This window comes from Rutidosis leptorrhynchoides, chromosome 1 (genome assembly GCF_046630445.1).
Source record: "Rutidosis leptorrhynchoides isolate AG116_Rl617_1_P2 chromosome 1, CSIRO_AGI_Rlap_v1, whole genome shotgun sequence".
In the NCBI taxonomy this organism is placed as follows: domain Eukaryota; kingdom Viridiplantae; phylum Streptophyta; class Magnoliopsida; order Asterales; family Asteraceae; genus Rutidosis; species Rutidosis leptorrhynchoides.
Window position 1 is genome coordinate 681,592,353 of NC_092333.1, and position 9,924 is coordinate 681,602,276.

At 30.9% G+C, this 9,924-nt stretch overlaps 1 protein-coding gene across 1 annotated transcript; it reads left to right on the forward strand.

The window, feature by feature from the left end:
* The first annotated feature begins 3,757 nt into the window (after window positions 1–3,757).
* On the forward strand, window positions 3,758–8,110 carry LOC139886005 (G-type lectin S-receptor-like serine/threonine-protein kinase At4g27290). Its single transcript, XM_071869753.1, has 7 exons — window positions 3,758–5,030; window positions 5,860–6,009; window positions 6,124–6,236; window positions 6,419–6,629; window positions 6,716–6,953; window positions 7,459–7,609; window positions 7,706–8,110. The coding sequence occupies exons 1-7, from the start codon at window positions 3,758–3,760 to the stop codon at window positions 8,009–8,011; spliced, it is 2,442 nt and encodes an 813-aa protein (XP_071725854.1). The 3' UTR covers window positions 8,012–8,110.
* The last annotated feature ends 1,814 nt before the right edge of the window (window positions 8,111–9,924 follow it).

Consider the following 9,924-nt stretch of genomic DNA (forward strand, 5'->3'; position numbering starts at 1 on the left):
GTTGAACGGTGGTCTTGGAAAAATTTACTCGTACCGAGTGAGAAGATAGAGCCCGTTATAAATTCGGGTGGAATTAGTTTCTTTTATTTTAATAAAATTATATATTTACACTTTCTACCCCTGAAAAAGTGTAAATTTGAGGGACGTTGTGTAAATTGAGCCGAAGTTGAGGGGCCGATTGTAGTGTGAATACAAATTCAAAACGACAATCTGAAACAACTGAAATGACAAAAATTCGTGTGCGTTTTAGTATATAGGTATAAAATATAATAATATAATATAATAATATAATAATATTGATGTTTTATAGTGTTGTTCTTTCCATTCGGACTTGAATTTTAGACTCGTTCTGCTTTTAGTGTTGTAATTTGTAGTGTTTGTTGTTTTTGTTTTTCTTCCAAAATCTTTGAAAACTCGGATGGAAAGCAAGGTACTTAAAGACACCTAGATCCCTTTTTTCCAGATTCAGAAAATGGATGTTTGTAAGAGTTTAATTGCATGTGTTGGTTAACAACTGATTTGTTTTTGTTGTTGAGTTAATTGATGGAGAACGTAATTTTGGTGTGATATTGTGTGTTTAAATTTGATTTAGGATTTTTGATGTGTTAATGTGTAATGTGTTAGTTAGGGTCATAAAAGATAAAGGGGATAGAAAGGGGATAGAAAATAGGAAAAGAAAAGAGAAGAAATAAGACAAAAACAATAATTAGAATAAAATATCCTTACATGGATGACACATGACTTAATTTAACGGAGTTTTTTTAACAGACGTTGGGAGTAGGGTGCAAGCGCGTAACTTTTCTAAACTTGAGTGACCAACAACGTCAAAAAAAATGTAGTCTATAATACGCAATTTGGTGCAAACTACAAGGACCAACAGTGTAATTTTTCTTACAGTAATTTTCTATTCGAATATTCACAAATTGGGCATTTTCAAAAAATCCATCCTAAAATTATATTAGAGTCGACCCACTTCCTTTAAATTCTTTTTGCAATTTTGATCGGATCCTCTTCCCACCACGAAATATGTCTATGACCTCGTGATTTAGCCAAAACTAATTTCTAACTAAATAACTTATCTGAAAAAAATAATCCTATAATCAATAAAAGGTTTAATATTTATAATGTAATAGGTGAAATGCCTCTACTTTTTTCCAAAACGCGGATTTTATGAACAAATAAGGTGATTCAAAATACACCGACCTCGAAAAATTCAATTATCTGTATCTCTGATATAGAATCAATCATAGTATCTATTAAATCTCTAAAATGATGATGTCATAAATAAACATTTTCTAAGCATAAAACTAATTGAAAATAAAAAAGAAAATTTTTAAAACATCTTTGATGATGTCATTATTTTATATTAATTTAATTAAAATAATAATAGAAAATCTTTTATAAAAGGAAATACTAATCTCTCCTTAATTGTAACACTCAATGAACACATTTATAAATTTTAAAGAATACTGTACAACCTTTATATAATAATTGTATTTTAATTTTCAAAAAAAAAAAATTCAAAAGACATTTATTATTACTAATAATTATTTTTAAAAATATAAATACTCAACTTTGAGCAAACTTTATTATTATTATTATTCATTTTTACTATAATAATTATAATTATAATTATTAGTCGAACGGGTCATTAAAATAAATGACTTTAGCATTTACATTCACTTAATACCTAAAACATGCCATTAAATTGTTTCATTTAAACAAACCCGTGATCACACAGGTCATTTCACTAGTTATTTTTATTTCTCTGCATACATTGTTTTACAATACGGATTAATATACTGGATATTGACCCCTCCAAAAGTTTACTCAAGATCCACCACCGGAGTGGTGACATTGGTTTCATTGTTCAGTCATGAGGTTCTATAGGAGTGAATCAGTATTCAAGTGTGTATGTGGATCAATAAAAAAAAGAATGAAAATAAAATAAAAAACAATTGCTTGTTGGTGAATCAGTGTCGAATATCAGGGCTTATAGATGACAATGGATCGGGTATAGATTTGGTAAACCTATCTCCATATGCATTTAATTTTTAAAATCCATATTCATATCCATATATATTTAAATATAATTCATCCATCCATATCCATATCCGTTGGGTGAAGTAGGTAAACGATATCCATTGGACATTAAGTTATCTAAAAATATTGTAACAACAAACTCAATCTCACATAAATAGGGTATGAGAGAGGTAAGATTTAGACAATTCTTCCATCATCCTCAAATAAAGAGAAGTCATTTCTCCACTAAGAGTGAAACATCCACAAGAAAGAAAAAACCCTCCCATTCAATGTTCAAAATAATAGGGAGATTGCTTCCGAGTGGACCTTCGGCCAAAAAGTAGATTTAAGAAAAGGGTTTTTAAAAAAATAAAAAATAATAACAATAATAATAATGATGATAATAATAATAATAATGACTATAATTATAATATAATAATTATAATTATAATAATAATAATAATAATAATAATAATAATAATAATAATAATAATAATAATAATAATAATAATAATAATAATAATAATAATAAAATAAATAAATAAATAAAGATAAGACGTCATAGAAATGGTATAATCAAATTTTCATGAGTGTTAAGTCAGTCTACAATTCAATTTAGGCTCTAAGCGGCAGTCAAGTTGCCAATAAATCGACACTTGTTGTTGACTTTTTGGCCCAAAGTTTTCTAAAAATATTCTTGTTATGAAATAAAATTATAAAAGTGTTTTAAAAAAAGATATCTAATGTATTCAATATATATGAATTTAATACTATTAACATAGTTATATCTTCACAATCTATATTTTTCGTAACATTTTGATAGTTTATAGTGTACATATATAAGGATATATAAATGTAAACACATATATTTAAGTAAATATGCATATATGTATTTCATGTGGTAAATTAATATATCAATGAATGAATTATCATCCATACTCGATACACTTTTTTCCATATCCACTTATCATACATTTATATCATCCATATTCATTTAAATGGATCCGATCGGATGTATATCTGATGGACCGGACATCCATTGCCATCCATATCGGGGTGTGTAAGGTGTACAATCGCATAGGTCTCACTATTCAGAAATCAGAAGGCCCCAAAAAAATATAATCCAACAATGCATATCTAGCTCCATTTAATTTGATATTACATTTTATACAAATGTTATTTTGATTGATGCTAGTAATTACGTTTTTTAGTATTATTGAACGTATTAGTATTACATATGAAAAACTTTCATATATAAAATGTCCACTTTTATTTATTTCTTTATTAAACGTGGCTCATAAAAGTGACATGACGACTGTGTGGCGAATGTTCCCTCACAAGATTCTACGTGAAGAATACTTGATCAATAGTTGATTGTTTCTTTGATCGTTTCTTTGCTGACTTTTATAGAAAAAATGGCCACATAAAATTCGTCTGAACTTTGAACTATGTGTTGGAACTTGGAAAAGCAAGAAGCATATCTACGACACATATCATCCCACGCAACACGCCAAACCAATTCTCAAAACCACTTTGTGTTAACCGTCAATCCAAATACCCAATGGTCAAGACAATGATTATTATTAAGTGATTCTAAGTCACATAAAAAACAGTAGATGAAAATGAATTTACTTTGAACCATTATATATTTTTAACTTTGACTTTAAATATAAATTAATTAATCATGAACTGTTTTTATTTCATTAATTAATTGCTGAAAATGAACTTCATCATGATGGACCTAAGAATCTTATTTCTTCTGTTTTCATTACTTCACTTTCACAAAACTCATGCTACTGAATTAAACACCATTTCGAGGTCACAGGTATTAACCAATGACGACACATTGGTGTCGCCAACCGCAATTTTCGAGCTGGGATTTTTCCAGCCCGATGGTTCTGCGAACAAATATCTCGGTATTTGGTACAAGAAAATTAGTGTTAAAACAGTTGTTTGGGTTGCAAATAGGGACCACCCAGTAACAAATGCATCAGCACCACTTGTATTGAATATTACTAATGTTGGAAATCTGGTTCTCTTTAACAATAATACGATGATTTGGTCATCGAACACAACTACCAAGATTTCGCACGCAAATCTGCAAGATACTGGAAATCTAGTGTTGATGGACCCACAAGAGAAGATGATCTGGCAGAGTTTTGATTATCTAACCGATACTCTTTTACCTGGCATGAAGTTAGGAAGAGATTACTTAAGGGGTATCGAATGGCGCCTATCGTCATGGAAGAATAATCAAGATCCATCTCCAAGTAAATTCACGTGGGGCACTGACATAAGCGGTTATCCTGAAAACAAATTAAAAAAAGGGTCAGTAGTTACATATCGAGGTGGACCATGGAGTAATCAACGATTAACTGGTGTTTCTCAGTTTGATCGGAGGTTGACGTTAGTATTCAAAGTGGTTGTTACAGATAGTGAAGAGTCGTTTAGTTATATTATTGAAAATAGTAGTATGTTAGTTAGGACTACCTTGAATTCTTCAGGGCAGTTAGAAGGTTCGTTTTGGGTAGAAGATAGTAAGAAGTGGCAACCTAGTATATCATTACCCAGAGATATTTGTGATACATATAACATATGTGGTGCGTATGGAAGATGCAGCCTTAATACGGTTACACAGTCTTGTGCTTGTTTGGATGATAAAAGGTTTGTTCCGCGAAACGAAAAGCGTTGGGGCACTTCAGATCAGTCGGGTGGTTGCGTTAGGCGAACACCATTGGAATGCAAAAATGGGTCGGATGGGTTTATTAAGTACTCTGGTGTTGAACTGCCGGACACAGAGAATACATGGTTTAACATGAGTATTAGCCTGAAAGAATGTGAAGCTGAATGCTTTAAGAATTGTTCTTGTATGGCTTATGCGAATCCAGATAATAGTTTAGGAGGAAGGGATTGTGTGCATTGGCTTAATGACCTTAAGGACATTCGCGTGTATCCTGCAGGCGCTGGTGGTCACGATATTTTTGTAAGAATGGCTTCCTCTGAAATAGGTAAAAAAACTGAAATTACTTTGGTGTTTTTTAACCTTTATGGGTCTTATGTCTGTGAGCAGGTAGACATTTGTCATGCGGACTGTTTGTTTTTCCAAAAACTTAAGATAAAATTTTGTCTGCAATCTCGAAGCATTAGAAATTTGCTTCTAATTGCTGCAGACAAAACATATAAGACAAATAAACCAAAAAATTTCTTATATATAGGCTTTATTAGTAATCATAAAAATAATAATAAATATTATTATTATTATTATTATTATTATTATTACTACTATTACTATTACTATTACTATTACTATTACTATTACTATTATTATTATTTATTTAGATACTAAATTTACTCTAATCATGTGTATATTATAAAGTTTTAAAAAATTTATGGATCTTAAATGAATAGTTTTGTAGAAATCGTATGTATGTTAAAAGTCAATGAAACTTTTATTATACCATGTTAAACATCTAACATATTTGTATGAAACTTAAAAAAAAAAAATACTTTTCCCCGATATGACATTGTTTAAAAATATTGTGAGGTTGCAAATTTTTGTAAATATATTAACTTAGACTTAAATATATGTATTGAATGCAAAAAACTTATTTTATTACATTAATTTTAATTTTATTTTTATTGGCAAAAATGAAACTTTTATTACATTTGGCAGACAAACAGTCTTCAATTTTCAGCACACGGACCTTTATGCCACATCTTCTCTACAGACATGGTTCACACACCTTTTGACAAAAACATTTTTAAAAAAACAAACAATGCTGTGCTGTGACAAGCTTGAAAATTCATTAATATTATCGTTACATTGATATCATGCAGTTGGTCAATCAAGTTCCAAAAATAAAGGAGGAATGAAGGCTAAAATTATGTTACTTGTAATCATTCCGGTTGTTCTGATCATCGGCTTGGTATCTACATGGTTTTGGTATGCAAGGAGAAAACCGAAACATGTTGAACAAATGGTGGGAGGTAAGAAATTGAACACATGCATTAGTAAAATTTGGTCCAGTTCAATTATAAAAATAGATAGAAGTTAGAGTAGTATGCATGTACCGTGAATTGATGCATATTTCGAATGTATAGATGTATCTGAAAGCCAGCTACCACTGTTTAGCTTCTCAACAATAGCTTCTGCCACTGGGAATTTTTCAACTGACAATATACTTGGAGAGGGTGGATTTGGACCTGTTTATAAGGTAGGTTATCAATTATAGTAGGATTCTTATTAAGTTTAAGTGGTGTTGATATACTTACAAAAGGGAAAACAAAAATATAAAAATATAATGAATCTAACAGAGGAATTATATTCCAAGAACTAGTAACCTATATTAGGCCTCAAGTTATCAAAGTTACTCACATTGTGAAGATTGATCTTCAGGGTGTGCTAAAAGAAGGGCCAGAGATTGCAGTTAAGCGTCATTCCAAGACTTCGAGCCAAGGAATTGATGAATTCAAGAATGAAGTCATTTGTGTTTCAAAATTACAGCATCGAAATCTTGTGAAGCTTCTGGGATGTTGCATACAAGGAGATGAGAAATTGTTGATCTATGAATACATGCCGAATAATAGCTTAGACTCGTTCATATTTGGTGAGAATCATATATATGCAAACTTACTTAAAATCCTAAGGTTAGAGATTATCCGTAAACTTATTTAAACAACACAATTTGGGCAGAGAAAACACAAAGCATGGTCCTTGATTGGTCAAGGCGATTTAATATTATTAAAGGGATTGCTCGTGGACTTCTTTATTTGCATCACGATTCACGATTAAGAATCGTTCATAGAGATCTTAAAGCCAGTAACATTCTACTAGATTCGGATATGAACCCTAAAATATCAGACTTTGGGATAGCTAGAAGTTTTGGAGGAAATGAGACTCAAGCAAACACACACAGAGTTGTTGGCACATAGTAAGCCCTTTAGACCAACTGATTTTTAAGTCTTTCTTTCTTCAGTCCACTATCTTTTAATTATAAATTATAATATACAACAACAACAACAACAAAACCCAATACCACATGAGTGGTGTATGGGGAAGGTGATATGTAGACAATCCTTCCCCTATCCGAGAATAAAGACAACTCATTTCTCCACCCAGAGTGAAACACTCTCAAGAGTAGAGAAAGTCATCCCTCTCTTTATTCGACGGATAAAGAGATTGCTTCCGAGAGGACCTCCGGCCTTTAAGTAGGAAAAAGTTTTTTTTTTATAAAAATGAAAAAAACTAAAATAAAAATAATAATAGACGCCATGAAAATTGTAGAATCAAATTTCCATGGGTTTTAAATCCTGCCTGGAATTTAATTTAGGCTCTAAAAGTCAGTCAAGTCGCCAATAAATCGACGATTGATGTCGACTCAATAGAGCCGTATAAATTATAATATAATTATATACATAATAATCTGCTGTGTGCAGTGGTTATATGGCCCCAGAGTACGCACTAGATGGTCTTTTCTCAATAAAATCAGACGTATTTAGCTTTGGCGTTTTAGTGCTGGAGATGGTGAGTGGGAAGAAAAACAGAGGATTTATCCATCCCGAGCATGACAATAATCTTATCGGTCATGTAAGTTCGCTAGTGAAAAAGTTTTATACCACCAAATTAGCCTAATACATCCAAATTTATAAACAGTCATTAATATGTTTCTAAATTTATGTTCAGGCATGGAGTTTATACAATGAAGGAAGGTCAATGGAACTCATTGATGAAGTTTTAGCGAACTCCTGCGATCAACCTGAAGTTTTAAGATCAATTGAGGTCGGGTTGCTATGTGTCCAACAAAATGCCGGAGACAGGCCAAACATGTCATCTGTGGTTCGAATGTTGGACGATGAGGGTTCACCGCCAACACCTAAACAACCAGCATTTTACATGCAAGGGGAGTTACTTGTAGCAGATTTCACTTCAAGCACTTATAATGCAGGTTCAGTTAGCAATTTAACCATTACGGAAGTAGTTGCTCGATAATACACATACATATGTGCTGCACACTTTATCTTAGAGTAATACCATATGTAATTTACTAGTAAATTTTGCTTATTTGTTATGGTGAAGTAATTATTTAGTACAGAGTAGTAAATTACAATTGATTAGATTTATGTTTAAGAGCGTAATTTATTAAATGTTACATGACATTGGCAATAATGAATCCATCATCGTATACGACAGCATTTCGAATCCAATAAGTCATCATGCCTCTGCTATTGTTACGAATAATTGAATTTCTTCAGTGAAGCGCAGGGGATAAAAAAATCTAACGTTGCATATGCAATCCCTAATTTGGGTAGGAGATGTTTGGATTCTATATTATCATTTGTTGAATCATTTTATAGTTATTGATATCCAGTATTGAACATATCAGTAACTTCTAATTTAGCATAAACTCGGCTTAAAATTTCGTTAGTAAATACAACTAACAATTGTAATGTTATGCCATTTCTGCGAGTCAGCCCTAATTACCATACCATTGAGATTGAAATTTAAGATAGTATTTCAATTCAATGAATAATGCATGTATACCAAATGCAATTGAATGTATGCCAATATACACAATACTTCCTTCAAGACTGAATATGATACTTATAAATGAATATAAACAAGGTTTGTACCTGGTCATTGTCCCTTCGGAATCTAGTATTGATTTTTAAGCGGCAAAAAGAGAAGCATCGAACAAAAATCGAAAAACTGAGATGAAATTATAATTATAAACTCAAAATTGAATTGTAGGTTAAATTGAAGGTTTGATTTTCACAGATTACAATTTTACACCAAAGGCCCCTGCGATTTGTTGGAAATTTCAATAATGAGCCAAGGTTACTTTTTCGATGTGTTTGGTCCGATAGTATTTACTAGATACACAACTCATCCCTAACACCAACAAGCTTTAATTTTTCGAAATTTTCTAATGACGATTCTTAGGGTTGTCATTAAAGTTTTAGGACATCTTAATTCTAATTGTACATTTTAATAACCACCAACCCATGAAAATAACTAACGCCAAAAGTATTTATTAAATTCAGTCACATGAGAGTAAATTCGATATTTTGCTCTTTTTTCTTTCCCTTTTACGTTCACTAGTTTATTGTTTAAGAACGTTAACTCACACACCAAACGACTATTAATAGATCAATACGCTCACGACATGGCTTAACCCCTCAACTTTTATGGTTTAATGGTTCATCGAATACCGCTAGGCTACGAGCTTTTTAATTTTTTATGTTTCAATAGTAATGTAAAAATACGTGGCTTTTAAAATCGTTTAGATACATGTTATATGTTGACTATTTATTATTTTATTGTTTCATTGAACAATTAACTTGTATTTAATTTCTGACAATTAATTTAGTACGTACCAAAAAGTTACCACACTGTAGCATCACACGGCCTTCCTTCTCATGTTCTATTGTAAAATATAGAAAATAAATTTTATTAAGTTTATCATGTTTTTGCTAGCAAATTATCAAAATATGAATATGAACTCTAACAAATTTGTTGGTAAACTGTTATTATTGTTTATAATATAATAAAATAAATACTAATATTTTTTTTTTTAAACTTTGTTATATTTGTTTGAAGACAATTAAATTGGAACAAATGAAGCATATTACTATATATCAATTAGAAAACTCAAAATTACTGTTGAATATGGGTACATTGATCGTTATACTTTTTAAATTCTCTCATTTGTAAAACGCTTGCTTTTACATCACAATAAGTAAGAAAGGTCATGTTTGGTTTTTTCTTCATTGAGTTCTGAATCTGAATATTGCCTATCTGGATATTTAACGTTTATGCCGAATGAGTCATATATAATCAATTATTGTTTGTTTTATTTACTGAAAGTGTAGTCTGAATAAATATAAATTACTAATTAACCTTGT